This window comes from Columba livia, chromosome 7 (genome assembly GCF_036013475.1).
Source record: "Columba livia isolate bColLiv1 breed racing homer chromosome 7, bColLiv1.pat.W.v2, whole genome shotgun sequence".
NCBI lineage: Eukaryota > Metazoa > Chordata > Aves > Columbiformes > Columbidae > Columba > Columba livia.
In genome coordinates this window covers 39434667-39452770 of record NC_088608.1, presented here as the reverse complement: position 1 = coordinate 39452770, position 18104 = coordinate 39434667, and the positions used below count along the sequence as shown (strand labels likewise).

General features: G+C 43.1%; 2 protein-coding genes across 4 annotated transcripts; one reads left to right on the top strand and one right to left on the bottom strand.

Moving 5' to 3' along the window:
- Positions 1-2736: 2736 nt before the first annotated feature.
- On the bottom strand, positions 2737-8211 carry MAIP1 (matrix AAA peptidase interacting protein 1). Its single transcript, XM_005504057.3, has 5 exons — positions 7897-8211; positions 5986-6057; positions 5618-5744; positions 4499-4649; positions 2737-3008 (listed from the first exon to the last, which is right to left on the bottom strand). Exons 1-5 carry the CDS (start codon positions 8209-8211, stop codon positions 2930-2932), a joined length of 744 nt encoding a protein of 247 aa, XP_005504114.2. The 3' UTR covers positions 2737-2929.
- TYW5 (tRNA-yW synthesizing protein 5) lies at positions 8188-16977 on the top strand. 3 transcript variants are annotated; one of them, XM_065069489.1, is made up of 8 exons: positions 8188-8305; positions 9248-9402; positions 12366-12435; positions 13306-13350; positions 14015-14152; positions 15006-15093; positions 15365-15481; positions 16595-16977. In XM_065069489.1, the coding sequence occupies exons 1-8, from the start codon at positions 8210-8212 to the stop codon at positions 16849-16851; spliced, it is 966 nt and encodes a 321-aa protein (XP_064925561.1). In that variant the 5' UTR covers positions 8188-8209; the 3' UTR covers positions 16852-16977. The 3 variants fall into 3 exon arrangements, with proteins under 3 accessions (XP_064925561.1, XP_005504095.2, XP_021145480.2); XM_005504038.4 differs by lacking the exon at positions 8188-8305 and adding an exon at positions 8385-8544; XM_021289805.2 differs by lacking the exon at positions 8188-8305 and adding an exon at positions 8472-8675.
- Positions 16978-18104: the final 1127 nt, after the last annotated feature.

The following is an 18104-nucleotide window of genomic DNA, read 5'->3' as shown; positions in this document are numbered from 1 at the left end:
ATGCCTCAAAACCTGGAGAAAGTTGAATGTGGCCCCTGAATTAATCAGAGAGTACTGGGACAGGAGAGAAAGAAACCACAATCGACACGATAAACGTACTTTAAAACACAAATACAAAGCTAAAGTTTGCTACTGTCAGCCACTGAGGCACCTGTGTGAATTCACTTGTACAGCTCATCTTTCCCCTAGTAAGAACACTGATAAATTGCAATTTTAAAATGAGTAGGCACTGCAGAGAACACAAGACACTATCTTGATTTAATGAAAGCTAGTAAGAATATCAAGAATCTCTAATAAGACAAGTTTAAATGATTTAAGTAGCACTTAAATGAGAATCAACGCCTCTGCCACTTTGTCATTTACTCTCTTATGCTCAATTAATGCCAGTCACTCCCCAGCCACGACACACTTTGTGACCAAGGCCATCTACTGGTGAGTGGGCTGTGCAAATTAAGGGGGCTCTTGTCGGCCACATCTAATTAGTGCTTGTCAAGATTTAGCCACACGCACTGAAATTGTGCCAAGCAGATGTTTTCCGTCAAGCATTGTCACTAATTAGTAAACACGACCACAGTTTTGCATGAACAAATAAATAAACAAAGCCTTCCCAAACTCTACATGAAGAAACACAATTTCACCCAGGAGGAAAGAATAAGAATGTGGTACTTTGCATCTCCATCCCCAGTCCAGACACCTTGTGACCCCCACTTTCTACATAACATGAATCGGAAATAACAGCATTGCTAATAGAGATACGAATTTTACCCTAAACATCACTGAAATCGCTACCAAACCTGGTAACATTGTTTTCAAGACTTACTGGGGTTTGAATGAAGAAGTTTGCAGGTTAAAACTGCAAATATTTTAGACAGGTATGTACAGGGATTAACAGGCCATATTACAATTGTCATTGTTCCCCCGATTTACAGCTATAGAAATGGAAGCCAGGCAAGGAGATGGGAGGGAAATAAAGCACATCCAAACCCTACATGCCGTGATTTCTAAGGCAATTTCTGGGACAAAGAAGCAAGAGAATTTGGGAGCACTAGTGTGGTACAACACAGAGATCCCCGCATCATTCTAGTGTTCCCTGTTCAGCATCGTTACCCCTAAAACACGAAGGCACTTCTAACAAAGCACCTCCTCTTTTAAATTCAGTAGCACTTAAATTAGTATTATGATTTTTAAAGTGTTTGAATGGCAGCACTGGAAATCTTCAAATTACGTGACAATACTCTCCTCCATCTTTGTCTTCATCACAATGGAGCAAACTTAACCCTTTACTCATCCTTTTTGCCATGAGAATTTGAGACAACCTTTATAGTATATAGAAGTGTATTCATTAGGAGCTAGCTTGAAGAATGGCACAGAATTTATGGACGGCAGGTAAAAAAGGAGGCAAAGCTTCCAGTAAATATCAACATCCTCTTCTTGAAGATGCACATTGGTCCCCTCCTTCCAAGTTGGGTGTGCATTTGTCTTGTGGGTTTTTCTGGGAAGAGTGACGTGGTAGAGTTTGCTTCTGAAGCCAATATTAGACTGTAAATCCAGTTTAATTACACCACGTTTATTCACTGTGAAGGCAAAACACTTTCTAGCACAGTAAGCTTAGTAATTTATGTGCCTTTCCGATTCGTTTTTGGTGCAATAAGGCCACGGGTGCCTCTGCATCTGATGGAGGTTTGTAGTCTCCAAACCAACAAGACAAAGACAACTTGGAAAGAGCAAAATAATGCATGTAAATTTCCAATGATATATGTTATCATCAATTTGGAGCTTGTTTACATCAAGACACGATTTTATAGCAAACAAAGCAAAAAAATCTTATTTTAAATACAGAATCTTGTTTCTCCTCTGAAGACAAGGCTCTGTGTCACCACTGAACTTTCCCCAGAGGACAAAGCACAAATTCTCCATTATAAGGGCAAGCCGCTACAGATCAAAACACTGGCATTATTTTGCCAAGGTTTGACATAAAAACCTGTTGATAAGCTTTAAACATTCTCCTCATTAAATCACTGCACCAAAACAGCTGAACTACGGAAAATGTAATTTATACTTTTCAATCACAACTACTGTGAATCACAGTAATTATACTTATTTTACACTTTCAAAAACACCGTATGAATCGCTACAACACACTTGAGTAGCTAGTTAAATATGAAATAGGGGATTAAAAAAATGTGTTATGATGATGTGTTGATCTCCATATAAAGATCTCAAGCTACTTACACTAGGGATCTCATGTTCCAGAAATAATCTGAGGACTGGGAAATTGTTACACTGCAACATCTAATTTTAATGATTTGCTCACTTCTTCAACAAGCATTTCAAAAAGAGGCCTTAATTTAGTTTCACTGTCAGGTCCTCTTTCAATTTTTTTCTTACGCAAATCCTGTACCAAATACTCGTAATGGCTCTAAATTTCTTAATCTCAAATATATTCAAAAGCAAGTTTACCTCAAAGTGAACTGCTGAGGCTAGACAACCTAGGAAGTCTATCTGTGTCTCTCTCATCTTGCATATTATTCAGTTATATATTGTACAGTCCCTAGGGAAAAAAAGAAGCATATGAAAATAACTCAGAAGGGCCACCAGCCATTCAAGTGTTGTTTTCTACAAGTTGTACCATTTCTTCTCAGAATGGAAGAAATCGACACACCCGTAGTACCGGCCTGCGTGAAACTGCACCACGTAAATGCCTTAATTAGTACCAATTAAACTTGTCCTTGCCTGTTCCAGGGAAAAGGCTTTATTGTGATGCTGCCGCACAGTGTGAGTTTCAGAAACAGTTCTGGGAAATCAGACATACAAAGTTCATCCCTCTTTTGGAGAAGAAGGCAGGAAGAGAAAAAAAGAGACTCAAAAAAAGCCTGATATTTGTTACATCAGAACATTTACAACAGTACATAAAAATACTAGAAGGCCTTTATTCTAATAGCCTCGGATGTTCAATTCGTGTAATTGTCCAGTCTGGTTTTGCTCCTTCTGTAAATTCCCTTTGGAACCTGGAAAAGGAAAGACAGTAGGTGAAGAGTTGTTAAAATTTATTTGATCCTCGAAGAGCTGCTAACACCAACAAGGAACCATGAAGAAGTATTTATTTCCAAGTTATTCCTGTAAAAGCTCCTTTGACTCTGATGCTTATGCCCCCAAAACGGAAGATCTAATTTAATTCAGTAAGTAAGAAACAAAGAGCTGGTTTCCAAGGGTTTGAGTTCAGATCCCCCAGACAGGCTCAGGCAGCAACAGTAAAGACCTTGATATGAGGGAAGCACTTGGTTTTCATAGCAGAAACCATGGACATCGCTGCATGGCAGATCTTTATCTCTTTAATAAAGGGTTTAATTCAATGGCATGGTGTAACTGCATTGTAAAAGTAAATCACATGCTACGCATTCTACCTGAAAATTGCCATTTTTACCGACCTATACATTAGAAAGTATTTATATTTTCAGAAATACACCGAAGATCAAGCTAACAGTGCTGAATCTCCCTGAAAGAAAATTCCGCAGTTGTTAGGCAAATGAAAACATCCATCCCTATTTTCAAAGAATCTTCCTTGTGTAGTCACTAATGCCCTTGTCCCTGTGCACGTTAGTTCTGACTGCTTGTCATCTAAACACAAGGCTGAGCTTCAAGCTGAATATTCATGCTCCCAAGTAACCTGCATATTGTGGACCAAAGCAGTATAAATAACAGTATAAACAACCTCACCGCTCTGCAATTACATGCAAATCCACCCCTGCAAACTGCCTTCTCCAGCACCCAAATACTAATAATATCAATAACTACAATACTAAGCTTCCAAGGCCTGTAGCATCTTTACCCATCTGCATTTAGGTTAGCACTGTAAATAGCAGAAGGAATGCAACCTTGTGAAGATCTCCCTGCTGGGGATTAGGAACAGATATTTAAGGCTTTCAGGGGAGGTTCTTGAGGTTAACGAAGCCTCAGAAGTGTCCAACTCAAAAAAACATGCAGAATTGCGCTAAGGGGGGATCCACAAAACTTCATTCCAGCAAAAAGCACTGGTGTCCTCAGAATGTTTCCTGTATTTTAGAGCTCCTGCTCCTCTAGGCCCCAGAGTCTCCCCATTTCAAACGCGGGTGCAGAAGTCATTGACTATACTGCATTTCTCTCACAAAAATCCTCACTATTTCCAGCTTCTGAGAATGTCATTTCCAGTACATTTTGCCAGCTGCGCAGATGTTTCTGCATTGCTCTGAGATCACTGCACTAATGCAGACACTATTTACAAGTGTAAATCTCTGAAAATCCATCTTACTAACATGTGCTTTGAGGGCTTGGATCAGAGTCATGTGAATCGTTTAAACACCAGGATGAAAAGGATGAGAACTAACTTAGATTAGAATCAAGGTAAATTAAAACATACCAAGCTCTGCACTGGTGCAGAGCGAATGCTTTCAGTTCCCAAACTGCTTTTCACACAGCTAACCCATGCACATGGACACACACACATAAAAGACAAACTTACTCATAGTTTGCTGTTAAAAGATGTCTTTTTTCTTTCATGCTTTCATCCCCAAACACAATCTGGAAAACTTTGGTTTCACCTGGGACTGCATCAGGTAGATTAGCTCCATTCAGGTACCAGAAACGCATCAGGATGCTAACAAACTTTCTTCCTGTTGGAAAGAAATCAAAGCATAAGGTGGATCTCAGAGGTGAAATACTCCTATTTGCTATCTAGTGTATATTCTAGCGACACCCTGGAAGGGCAGCCGACTTCAGCCATAAAGAACCGTGATAGAATAACAATAAAGATATTTAAAGCCACAGAAGGGTATGTCCAAGGTGTTTCAGAAACATGGACTCAATTTGCGCTGCACCACAAGTACGGATTAGGTCCATGTTTTGAAATACCCTGTATTTCACCGTGAGTGTATCATGCGTAATCAGACCATACAAAGAAAACCTGGTTATTACAAGGCTCTAAGCCAGCTATTGATATTACACAAAAGTATGGAGGGTAGTTGAAGATCAGGAGCAAGTTAGGAGAAAAAAGCACCTCCTTATGTCAGTAAACATGAGAAAAGCTTACTGGGGCTGACAATTTGAAATGCTCGTTCAAAGATCCATGGTTAGATAATAAACCATCACAACTGTGTCTGGTAGTGAACTGAGCACATGATGCTGGTGTTTTACCAAAAGAAAAACTTGTTCAAGCTCATCACTTAATCAGGAAGTCCTAGAACAACGGATATTCCACAAAACCAGAAATGAAAACAGCAAAATTTATTTCATTGTCTAGCCTTCACTATTCTTCTTGGAATATATATTTTTATTGCTGAAGTAACAGCTTTCTGCGTATAGTAGAAACATAGTTTTTGAGTGGTTTGAGATCTCGAAGGAATAATGATATTAAAAGCTGAAATTCCGAAAGAAGAGGAATGAACAAGACCTAAACAGCAGTCAAAACGGTACAAAGTCTTACAATAATCTCTCAGTTTCTGGTTTAAAGGGAAATCAGGGAATGATACACAGATGAACTACAAACTGAAGAAGAAGGAATGAGAAACAATACTCAGAACCACACTCCTAAGGAGAATGCAAGACTGCCCATTGCCGAAATGTTTTGGAATTCCAAACATACCGTCATCATCATAGTAAATGCGAACATCTCCCTCTGTTGTGTACATGATGGCGTCAATGTCAGCGGCTAAAGCATCCCTGTGGTTGTCGGGGAGCAAAGAAAGCTTTTCCTTCAGCACCTGGAGTACCTGCATTCACAAAAACTGTTTTCATGAGCTTTTCATTTGTAAACTGAAGTAGCAAATTAAGTTTCAGGCCTTGAAAGTAAACACTAAAAAGCTGCAGGGCAAACAAGTGCCCTGTTCCATATTGTGCTGTTTTTCGCAAGTTAAACAAAACTGACAGCATTTGTAGATGACACGTTGATGACCTGTTACTACTTCATAATGGGAAAACCAATTGTGAGAATAAGAGGTGGAAAGCACTTACTTCTGCTGACACGAGTTCATCCAGCAGGTCAAGTTTACGCTGAGATAGGAGCTTCGAAACCACAGAAAAAGCCTACCAAAAAAAAAGAGAGAAATACATGAACAAATAAGACTAGGTTGGCTTGTTTTCTGGACAAATCCATCATAATGTGATAAGCTACCTAAATATTCCATGATTAACGATTTCAGCGTTTGCAGAGTATATCACCACTGAAATGGAAGCTCTCCAGCGTTAAAAAGTGATTCTGTGAGCAGATAAAAATCTAAGTTTTCTTTTCAGCCTCTCATTTAAAACTTTGAATCTTTTGACAACAGGCAAGTGAATGCATAGCTTAGTAAAAACAAACAAACAATTACAATAATCTACATAAGTTGTTTTTATTCTCTTTATGGGAACTCAAACAGTTTCTTTCCCTGTAAGTTTTTTTTTTTCCGCTGCCCTTTTCCAACCTCATCTCCTGGTTTGGGTCAAAACAAGACGCTCCAGTTTATAAAGTTTCTTTATAAATCCCGTTTAGTCTCTAAACTTTGGGAAGCTCAACAGGTCTTTTCCCCTCAGTTTTGCGGGCATATTTTCATACAGTAACACCTCTACATATTCAAACAGCGCACTTGTGAAATGCTGACAGAGTGTTTAGGACTCTATAGCAAGTAAAAATGCCCAAACAAAACACAGGGCAGGGGAGAACAGGTGGTTATGCGCACAGAACAACTAATTCAGCGTAGGTTTTCTTTGTGTCTCAAATGGGTCTTAAACATTTTAACATTCTGTCCCCTGTTGTCTTGTTCTGAGTTTTGTTTGTTTTCTTTTTTAGTTAAATACAATAACTGTAGTTTCACAGCAAGTAACTGTAACTTTTCCACATCAGCTTTGAGATCACTACCTCTTTGACATCTTGTGTTGACTAAGCTTGCTGGTTTCATAAATTTGGAGAAACATATATGCACCAGCTCTCTGCCTGCCTAAGCTTTGTCATTTTAGCAGAATCTGCTAAGAGGAGATACATTTTCCTTTGAAGTCTCTAAAACATCTGGAAGCACCTTTCTTCATACTCCTTCGGGGGACAGCTAAACCAGCTCATTTTAATTCTGGAATCTTGGAAAGGAAAACAAGACAAGTTTGAAGAAAAGTGTGCATCAAATTATTCTCAGTTCCTCCAGAACCACAGGAGGGTTTGGGTGGGAAGGGACCTTCAAAACTCATCTAGTGCAACCCCCCTGCCATGAGCAGGGACATCTTCACCAGCTCAGGTTGCTCAGAGCCCCGTCCAGCCTGGCCTGGGATGTCTCCAGGGATGGTTCATCCACCACCTCTCTGGGTACCTGGGCCAGGCTCTCACCACCCTCAGGGCCAACAGTTCCTTCCTCATGTCCAGCCTGAATCTCCCTCCTTCACAGAGGGGTTAGAAGGGACCTGGAAAGCTCATCCAGTGCAATCCCCCCATGGAGCAGGAACACCCAGATGAGGTTACACAGGAAGGTGTCCAGGCGGGTTGGAATGTCTGCACAGAAGGAGACTCCACAACCTCCCTGGGCAGCCTGGGCCAGGCTCTGCCACCCTCACCAGGAACAAGTTTCTTCTCATCTTTAAGTGGAACCTCCTGTGTTCCAGTTTGAACCCATTGCCCCTTGTCCTGTCACTGGTTGTCACTGAGAAGAGCCTGGCTCCATCCTCCTGACACTCCCCCTTTCCACATTGATCCCCATGAATGAGTCACCCCTCAGTCTCCTCTTGTCCAGCTCCAGAGCCCCAGCTCCCTCAGCCTTTCCTCACACGGGAGATGCTCCACTCCCTCCATCATGTGTCTCCATCCTTCTTATGGGGCCCTTTTAAGCACTGAAAGGCGCACAAAAGTCCCCCCGGAGCTTCTCCCCCCGAGCCGAACACGGCGGCTCCCAGCCCGTCTCCCACCTGCTTGGCGCCCCTCGTGAACTCCTCCACGCTGAACTCCTGGTCGAAGTACAGCCGGATGAGCAGGTAGTAGAAGCGGGTGCGGAGCCAGGCGAGGGGGCTGGTGACCCGCACCACCAGCACTCGCCGCCGCGGCCCCTCTCGCTCCGGGCCGTGCCCGCCGGTGCCGGTGCCGGTTCCGGTGCAGCGGGGCCGGGCCGGGGGCAGCGCCGGGGCTGAGGCGGCGGCGCGAGGAGGCGGCGGTACGACCCGGAGGGCGCCCGGGGCCGCCAGCGCGCGCCAGAGCCAACGGGCGGGAGCCGCGCGCAGCGCCATGGCAGGCGCGTGCGTGTTCCGCGCCGCACCGCTCCGTCCGGGGGAAAACGGAGCCGCCGCCGCTGGTTCCCCCGCGCCGGGGCGGACGCTAGAGGTGCGGGGCACCGGCGGTTATGATGGCGCCGGCTCCGAGGAGCGCGCAGGGACCGGCGGGAGGAGGGAGGGACCTGCTTGTCCCCGGCCGCGCCGGCGGGAGCGGGTGGAACGTTTCTGCGCGGGCGCCGCTTTCCCGGGGAGCGGCGGACGCGGCCGGAAGCGGCCATGGCGGTGGTGCCCGTGGAGCGGCTGGAGGGGGTGACGCGGGAGCGGTTCCTGAGGGACATCTACCCGCGGGTACGGGGCTCTGCGTTCGGCTGCGAGCAGAGCAGAGCAGAGCAGCTGTGATCCTGCGTGGGCACGGGGGAGGCCCAGCCGCGAGTCTGGGGTCAGGATTTGGAGCGAGTTGAGAGAAGGGAACGGAGCTGGTGAGGGGCTGGAGCACAAGTGTGATGGGAGCGGCTGAGGGACCTGGGGGTTCAGCTGGAGAACAGGAGCTGAGGGGAGACCTTCTGATCTCTGAACTGCCTGAAAGGAGCTTGGAGCCAGGGGGGGTCGGCTCTGCTCCCCAGGAACAAGCGCCAGGAGCAGAGGAAACGGCCTCAAGTTGCGCCAGGGGAGGTTGAGGTTGGATGTGGGGAACAATTTCTTCCCCAAAGGGCTGTGTGGCATTGGAACAGGCTGCCCAGGGCAGTGCTGGAGTCACCATCCCTGGAGGGTTGGACAGACAGAGATGAGGTTCTCAGGACATGGGGCAGTGCCAGGGGTGGGTTATGGTTGGACTCGATGAGCTTGAGGGGCTTTTCAAACCAAAATTATTCAATGACTTTGTGTAGTGGGTCCTGATACTCAACTGACTTGTTTGCCTGTACTTAGTTTGAAAAAACTAAATCTATTGTGGGGGTTTTTGTGTGTTTTTTGTTGTTGTTTGTTTGTTTTTCCTACTGGATGCTATGATCATTTCACCATTGTTTTTATTTTATTTTCTTTTAATTCTTAGAGAAAGCCAGTAGTGCTGAAAGGAATGGAACTGGGCACTTGCACAACCAAGTGGACAGTAGATTACTTGAGCCAAGCTGAAGGATCTAAAGAAGTCAAAATTCATGTCTCTGCAGTGCCACAGATGGATTTCCTCAGTAAGAACTTTGTGTATAGGTACTTCATCCCAAGGCCTCTTGTATTTAATGTTGTATGCTTGTAACATTCAGACATACAGCGCACCTGTTTGAAGCTGAGGGTGAGAATATGAAGATAGTTTGTGAAAACTTTAAATTACGCCCCAAAGTGCTGTCCTTGATTTCCCTCTTATTTTAATTCCACAAATATCTCAACACCCTGAATAAATACCACAAGGGTGAAAGGGGGAGCCAAATGGGGCCTTAGAAGTGGCGGCATGAAGAAGTGTCATATTTTTGACAGAGCACCCTTGTGGGAAATTTGAGCCTGGCATTTGCTGGTGTTAATAAAAACCGAAACAAAACCACCCTTGATACCAGATGATATGCTGGTTTATTCTCATTATGTGGTGTGTTTTCTGTGTTGCTGAATAGTGCTAGTTTTGGACTCACCGTGTGTCTGAACTTCTCTAAGTGCTGGCACGTGGCAGGCGCACCGTTGCACTCCAGAGAGGTACTAATTAAAACTGAGCTCCTTTCAGAGTCAGCACGTGCAGTTCTCAGGACGTTCAAACTACTGGATATCACACGTTTCACCAGCTCTTTAATCCTGATGTGGGTCCCATAAACTCTTGATCTCCTCTGAAGTTTGTCTCATGTAGCTGCCAAAATATTTTCTCGGAGTTCATCCCGTCTCAGTCATGGCATTGTTGTTCAAGGGTAAAAACCTTTATTTTGGTTGTCCTTTGTTTTCCCTAAGTGGGAACAAGATATGTTCAATCTGTTAGAGTTTTAGGAAGGCAGAAACACATGTTGTGGGTGGAAACAAGCTACAGGCCTGTTGTTCGGGGGAAAAAACACCTAATAATCATGCTATAACCTGCTCCCTGCATAATGAACTTTTGAGTCTTTGAAATGAGGTTGTGCTCAAATGACTTTGCCTTATCTCCATACTTCCTTTTCCGTGCTCTATTTTGTTTCTCATTGTTTCTCACACCTCTTGCTGTGAGTTCACCTCCAGCAGTTGGTAGACAGCCAGCAGGTGTTGGGACTTTCACCTGCTTCGCTTGAAATTCAGGAAGCTTTGGCCCGTTCCGCAGCAAGCCCCGCATTCTAACACGAGGGGGGAATAAGCAGAACTAGAGGAACAGGAACACTGGGGGCTCACGGCTCGGTTCCATGGCTGTAAATGGATGCACATGAGCGGCACTGCCGTCCTGCTGCAAGCCGCACGCTCCTGCCCTGGCTTTGTGTTGGTTCTGGAACTCATTCAGCCATGTGACGTGCTGCAGAAATCGGAATGTTTCTCTGCTGGTTTAGCTTTGCAAGCAGGTTCACCGTGGGGTCAGATGAGCGCCGGCGCTGGCAGAAGGGCTGATGAGGGCAGACAGCAAGGGCAGGGCCGTGACAGCACCACTTTAAGCAGCTGTGGATCTGTGCTCCCACTTTATTCAGCAGCAAATGTAAACGGGCAAGATGTAACAGTTCAGCTCAAGTCTGAGGGTCGGGTTTGTTTGTTTGTTTTTCCATTGGCTTCAGTGGTGGTTGTATTTGGCTCTTACCGCCAAGCCTGAAATGTTTAGAGAAGTGGTCTGTGTGCTGTCAGATGCAGGTCACGCTCTGGTAGGAGGGATAAGAGGCAGTTCTGGGCCCTCTCAGTTCCAGCAGGACAGGGAACTGCTGGAGAAAGTCCGGCGTAGGGCAACAAAGATGCTGAAGGGAGTGGAGCATCTCCCGTGTGAGGAAAAGGCTGAGGGAGCTGGGGCTCTGGAGCTTGGAGAAGGGGAGACTGAGGGGTGACCTCATTAATGTTTACAGATACATAAAGGATGAGTGTCAGGAGGATGGAGCCAGGTTCTTCTCGGTGACAACCAGTGACAGGACAAGGGGTAATGGGTGCAAACTGGAACACGGGAGGTTCCACTTAAAGATGAGAAGAAACTTGTTCCTGGTGAGGGTGGCAGAGCCTGGCCCAGGCTGCCCAGGGGGGTTGTGGAGTCTCCTCTGCAGACATTCCAACCCGCCTGGACACCTTCCTGTGTAACCTCATCTGGGTGTTCCTGCTCCATGGGGGGATTGCACTGGATGAGCTTTCCAGGTCCCTTCCAACCCCTCACATTCTGGGATTCTGTGATCACAAAAAAAAACTTTGCTCAATGATATTTGCCTCCAAACCTTGGTGGTTGCTCTGAAATTTTATATTTACATGCAATATATTAATTATCCTCTGACACTTAATATGAGATGGTGAGTTGAATGAACATAACTTTGAATTAATATTCATAACAGTGAATGCATGTTGTATTACTACTTGTGCTTGGTTTGCCATTCAGCTGTCAATTGATGCCAAAATCTGTCATCCTTATGAGAAGCTCCCATTGTTTAAATAAATAGGTATCACTTTTATTGACTTCAGAGGGACAGGCTTTAACGCCCAGTGATTCTTTTTGGATCTTCTGAAGTTGTGTTTAATAACTTCAAGGAAAACATTAAAGAAGCACTTGAAAATACCAATATTCATGTGTTGTGCTCAGCTGAGGTAGCACATATTTTAAAAAAATCAGGTAACTGAAATAAATGTTATAGATCTACCAATGAAGATAGGTATCTGTGTTCATGCGCAAATTCAAAGCAGAAAATGCATATATATATATATATATATATATATATATATAAACATATATAACACCTGCAGGAGTTTTCTTGATGCTGAGCTTTTCTGCAGGTGTATAAAAATGTACAGTGAACAAGCCTAAAAGTGATCCAGTGTTGTTTGGATGTACATGTGAACATTTACTAAAGCAGAGAGGTTTGTAAATGTAGGATTTCTGTCTTAGTTCAGCTCTTCAAACATCCACTGCAAATGCTGGTTAGGCACCATGTTAAAAAAATAAACAAAAATCAGCATATTACATTCTCAAGAGCTTGTAATTTTAAACCTGCCATTTAGAGCACGTGTTGTCACAGCAGTTCATTGTATAAATGCAAATATTTCTATTTCAGAACTCTGCCTTTTGACGCATTTGTACGAAGAGCAGCTGAAGTCAAACACAAGGAGTACTTTCTTTCGGAGGTAATTTCCTCACTGTCACAGGTTCTTCTGTTGGTTATTTTGCCACTAAATGGAGGGAAAAGTAATTCATTATAATTTTGAGTCTTACTCCGGGCTTGATCTTAGGTTTAACCATTTTGTGTGGCTTGAAGCCAGGGGAAAAAATGTGGGGAGAAGATAATTTTTCTTGGAAATAGCTTTGTATGCATACAGTGTGGTTAACTTCAGTGGTCATGTTTCTGTTACCAAAAACTGCTTACATGAGCAAAAATTCCAGCATAAAATTGAGAAATCAAGCCTTGCTTTAGAATAACAACTGTATCATTTATGTGCTTTGCAAGACAATGTCACGAAGGTATTTTAGGGTTTGATTACAGCTGCTAACAAAATGCAAATATGGATTTATTGTAATGTGGGTGGCAAACGTGTGGCTGCCTTCACGCATCAGTGTTCAAACGGGGGGATTTTCAGACGGGCGTGATGAAGAAGCAGACGGCTTTGAGTGCAGACATGCTTTTCACCCTTTGTGCTACGTGGAGTGCTTGAAGTTTTGAAGCCAAATGCAATAGCTTCCTGCATCAGTCTTCCGAAGAATTTAAACTATAACCTGCATTTGCTTTGAAGCCGTTCAGTAACAGCAGTGCTGAAGCAGTTGACAAGTCTCCCTCCACTTTTCTGATCTCAGTGAACACATTTTTCCTGCTTCTGGAGGTGAACAGCAGGGAGCAGCAGAGTAAAGGCAGTAGAACGAAGTAGCTGATTTGTAAATGTATTTGTACTGTATTTCATGAAGCCCTGCATTAGATTAATGAGAAAATACAGGCTCTTTGTGTTCGTAATTCTTATTTAAAAAAAAAAAAACAAACAATTCTCTTCTTATGTTCTTTTCAGGATGAAAAGTACTATCTGCGATCAGTGGGTGAAGATGCTAGGAAGGTGAGTTACGTGTGATTACAGTTCTGATATAAAGACCTGGTTTAGGAATAATTTAAAAGTCTTCTGCTGGTTCTGTAGGACAGGCATACAACTTGATTATGGTCACTTGGCCCGTGAGTCTGACCGGATTGAGGTCAGAATATTGAAACCTACGTATCTAAAATAGTTACTGTTCCACAAGGGCTTAGCTCATCGCTGAAAAGCACATTCCTCACCTCCCATTCTCCAGCTTGTGCGGTCAAAGAAAAGGATTTCTGACAATCTCTTGCTTTTTCCATGTGGTTTCTAGCAGCCATGGTTTGAAGCAGCTCTCTGGCTCTTATTGATACCATTGACATATTCGATAAGGTGCCTGTGAGTTTCTCACAGGCCTTTTCTCTCTGAACACAGAGGTTCTACTTGTCAAGCACACAGGCTACAAACCAATTAGTGGGATATTTTTTACAGCCCAGCTGCAGTCACTTGAGCATATTTAGAATTCCTCTCCTCGCCGATCTGCCGTTATATTCCCAGTTGATGCCAAAAGGCCAACCACCAAAGCGATTTGCTCTTTTCAGCACTTCGCCAGCGCCAAAGTTCTGTACGATGGGAAACGACAGCCAAACTCTCCCTTATTTTAATCTGCACTTACGGTTCTCTATAAGTTCTGTCCTTTTTGTTTCAGGACATTGCAGATATCAGCAAGCAGTTTCCTGTTTTGGCACAAGATGTTCAGATTCCAGAGTATTTCGAGAAGGAGCAATTTTTCTCTAGCGTCTTCCGCATCAGCTCAGCTGGATTACAGTTATGGACACATTACGATGTAGGTAATAGGTGCGTTTAGCATCACATGTGGCACGTGGCGTTATGGTGTTGAGATACTAGGGTGCAAATGTCTGACAAAGATCAGTTAATGACAAACTACACATATCTTGACATAACAAAATGAATCACGTTTCGTGGTACAGTGGATTTTAAACAGATGTATTGTGTGAGCATAACATCTAATAGGTTTTATGTCTAATTCCATACTCATAAGATTAAATGATGTTTTGATTTTTTTCGCCCTTTTTAAACTGTTTTGAGTTTCAGTTGAAAATCTGAAACACAGTAACTTTCAATATTTTCATCTTCAAGATGATTTTTTTTCATTCTAATGGCCAGATTGTTGGTAATTATCCAATGATTGTGGTGTTCTGTTGCTGCAATGCGGTAGATTCCAAATAGATTTATCTTCTAGTACTGTGTAGTGTAATTCTGAATAAATTTATTTATCAGAAAAATAGCTTTTTGCACTATAATTATTGACAGAAGGTCAGCAAAATGAGGTGGGAGTGAAATAGATCCTGTGCTATATTTTGCTTGTTTACGTGTCTAAAGTACTGTATGTCTTCGTGTTTTAAGATGGAAGAACTTGATTCTTATTTAAGGAAAAACATAAAGTTGTTGGAAAGCAATATTGTGTTTCCACATACACCATTTGTCAAGAATGTGTGGCATGGGGATAAAGTAACTCCCATTCTTGAGTTTTTTACATTAGATGTGGGAGCTCTTTTAGCTAATTCTTAGAATATGAAGGTTTTGATAATTCCCTCTTTTAAGCCGATGGTATTTTGGAGGTTACATATTCATCCTCTCGTCTTGGCTGACATCTTTTTTTCCTGTGCCCATTCCAGGTGATGGATAACTTCTTGATCCAAGTAACAGGGAAAAAACGAGTTGTTTTGTATAGTCCTCGAGATGCGCCGTATTTGTATTTATCAGGTACGTATGTCACATACATGTAGTTTGGAGATTGTAGCTGCCTTTTCAGCTCACAAGTGTCACATTGTAGTAAAAAAAACCCAGGAGAAATACAGAGAACAGGTCAGTAAATGTGGGGGCCATCAGGTTTGCCTGGTTGTCGGAAGAGTTACAGAACAATAAACCAGGATTAAATTTGATGCCAGAACGGCCATTTCCAGCAACGTGGTTATACTTTGGTGCTGTTGGAAAAGCAGGAACATTCAGTCATGACTTCTGGAAACTTTCCTAGGTACCAAGTCAGAGGTGCTGGATGTGGATAACCCGGACTTAGAGAAATATCCCCTGTTTGTAAAAGCCAAGCGCTATCAGTGTTTTTTGGAAGCGGGAGATATCTTATTTATTCCGGGTAAGTAACAAATAGTTGCTGAGCACGTGGTTTTGAAGTTTTGTTTGCAATGTCTCATTTCTAGGGATGGTAAGAGGTTACTAAAGCATTTCTGTGTTGTAAGTAGGAGCATCTAGAGACATCAGTAAAACTTGACTATTTCTTCCAACTGTACTAATTAGCCTTATAAAAGGTATTATTATATCTACCTACAAAGCTTCTCTTCCCTCAAGATTACACTGTATGCTTCTGAACTTATGTCTTAATAGATCAGCACTATAAAATCAACTCATGACATCTGAAATCGCTTCAGTGACCCGAGTTTTCCAAGGACAGAACTGAGCGAAGAACAGTTTCTGTTCTTCTGTAGCTCTGGCACCCAAGAACTGTGAGGCAGGTGATTTGATGAGAATTCTGGATGGTAGAGTTATTGGACTTACTAGAAATCCATAATCACCTTTGAGGAATGGAAAGACAAGCCCTAATAATTTTTCTGCCTAAGCAGAAGATATAAAGCTGCTTCCTGGGCTGAAATGATGATTCTGGTGATCAGGGAAAGGCATTTGAATTGCTCCTGTTGAACTAGTCCCACTTACTATTAATTTTTTGTTGTAACTCATCATGAGCTTGTGGCAGATACCTATTCTGTTGCTTTTCACATTATCTGGGCAATATAAACAGGAATGTGTATCGCTGAAAAAATGAGATGTTCTTGGAGAAATGTGTGTGGTTATTATGGAGAAGGTCAAAGCAGCTTCTCTTCCTAACCTGAAAGAAACTGGTTCATTTATCAGAATGAGCTTTTCTGTGTCTTCAGCACATACAAGCAACAAAGCTGCAATAAGCACGGCATTCAGTCTTTTGGCTTCAAACTGAAATAGGGTAAATACACCACATTAAACATAGTTTTGAGTATCTATACTTCAGCATTGTTGCTTTTGTGTGAAGTTGTGGGTTGACATAAATGTCTTGAAGAACTTCTTAAATTTGCTACAATGCCATATATTCAGGGATGAATATAAAGAAACAAAAAAGACAGTATTTGAGGCTTTTCCTCATCTAGTTTTTTCTGACGTTTGTAATGAGCCCCATGGAAGTTTCAGATAGTAATTTTCATTTTTCATCTTTCTACAGCGCTGTGGTTCCACAACGTAATTTCTGAGGAATTTGGAGTGGCGCTGAATGTCTTTTGGAAGCACCTTCCTGCCGAGTCCTATGATAAGACTGACACTTATGGCAATAAAGATCCCACAGCAGCTTCTAGAGCTCTGCAGATCTTGGACAGGGCCTTGAAAACACTGGAAGAGCTCCCCGAGGAATACAGGGATTTTTATGCTCGGAGAATGGTGTTACGCATCCAGCAAAAAGCCTATAGGGATGATTATGGATAAAACAACACATTGTAATTCAGCAAGCTCCTGGGAAAGTACAAAATCATATGTTAATACAGAAGCTGCGTGTATGTACATACACTTTCTGTAAAGTTAATAAAAATTATGCGGATAGGCTTTGTTATAGATGAATGTTTATCTGGTGGGTTTTTTCTTGTTTTTCGTCACATGCAGTGAGCGCACAGTTTGTTGCACAGTCTGTTAAGCACCTGCTGCTTAAACGTCCACAAACCCATCCAGCCGCAGTCCTGCTGTCTGACACCAAATTCCTTGTAGGTGTAGAATCTGCTGGGAGCGGCATTTGAGCACTAGATAAAAGCTTTGTCCTGAAGGGCAGGATCTGGCCCCACGGTGCAGATTATTGGTCTGAACCTGCTCTTGGCAGCTTGAGCGGTGCAAGCAGCCTGCGGCCATGTGAACGGGCACCCGGCCACCGCCGTGAATGGTGTGAATGGAGCCAGCCGAGCGGCTCTGATGGCACCATTGTGCGCTCTGAGGGCAGCATTTCAATGCGGGAGCACAAATAGGTCTCCCAAAATTTTTGTTCGAAAAGGAACAAGGATCGCTTGTGCGTGCCGCTGAGACAACCTCCCTCTGTTCGGCTGGGGAAGCGTCAGGGCTGTGTTGGACTGGTAATTAATGCCCTTTGGGATATTTTCCAATCCCCCTTTTTTGTTTTGTAAGGGAGGCTATTAAACTATAACACCTCAGGCCAAACGAAAGCTATCCCTCAGTCGCAGTTATTAGTGCTGAGGTAGCCCTGCAGGAAAGCTGCAATAATTCACCCATTTAGGCCAACCTAACTAGTGATAAAAATCTTGAAGTTACTGTGTTTAAAATTTAAAAAAAAAAAAACAAAAATGACTTGGTGCTTTCTAACCACTGTGCTACATGGTGTGAAACAGGCCATGAAGTGCTGAATAGTGAAAGCATTGAAGGAATAACTTCGAGCTAACATAGCGAGAGAAGGTACGTGGCCACACTTAAAAATCTGGTACTGAAATAACACAAAAATTAGAGCCATGACATTTTGTGGGAGCTTGTCCTCTAGAGATCTAAAGCAAAATGGGATCATGCCACAATAAACCAGGTGAAGTTGTGGTAACAGGTATTAGAAAAATAAACACTGACCACCCCAAGCATTCGAAACAGCCTCTGTAAACAGAGGTTTGGTGACGCAGAGTGCCCAGGACTAAACACTTAAAACCAGAGACACGTCCATGTTTCCGTGCACACAACACAGGTGTTGAAGA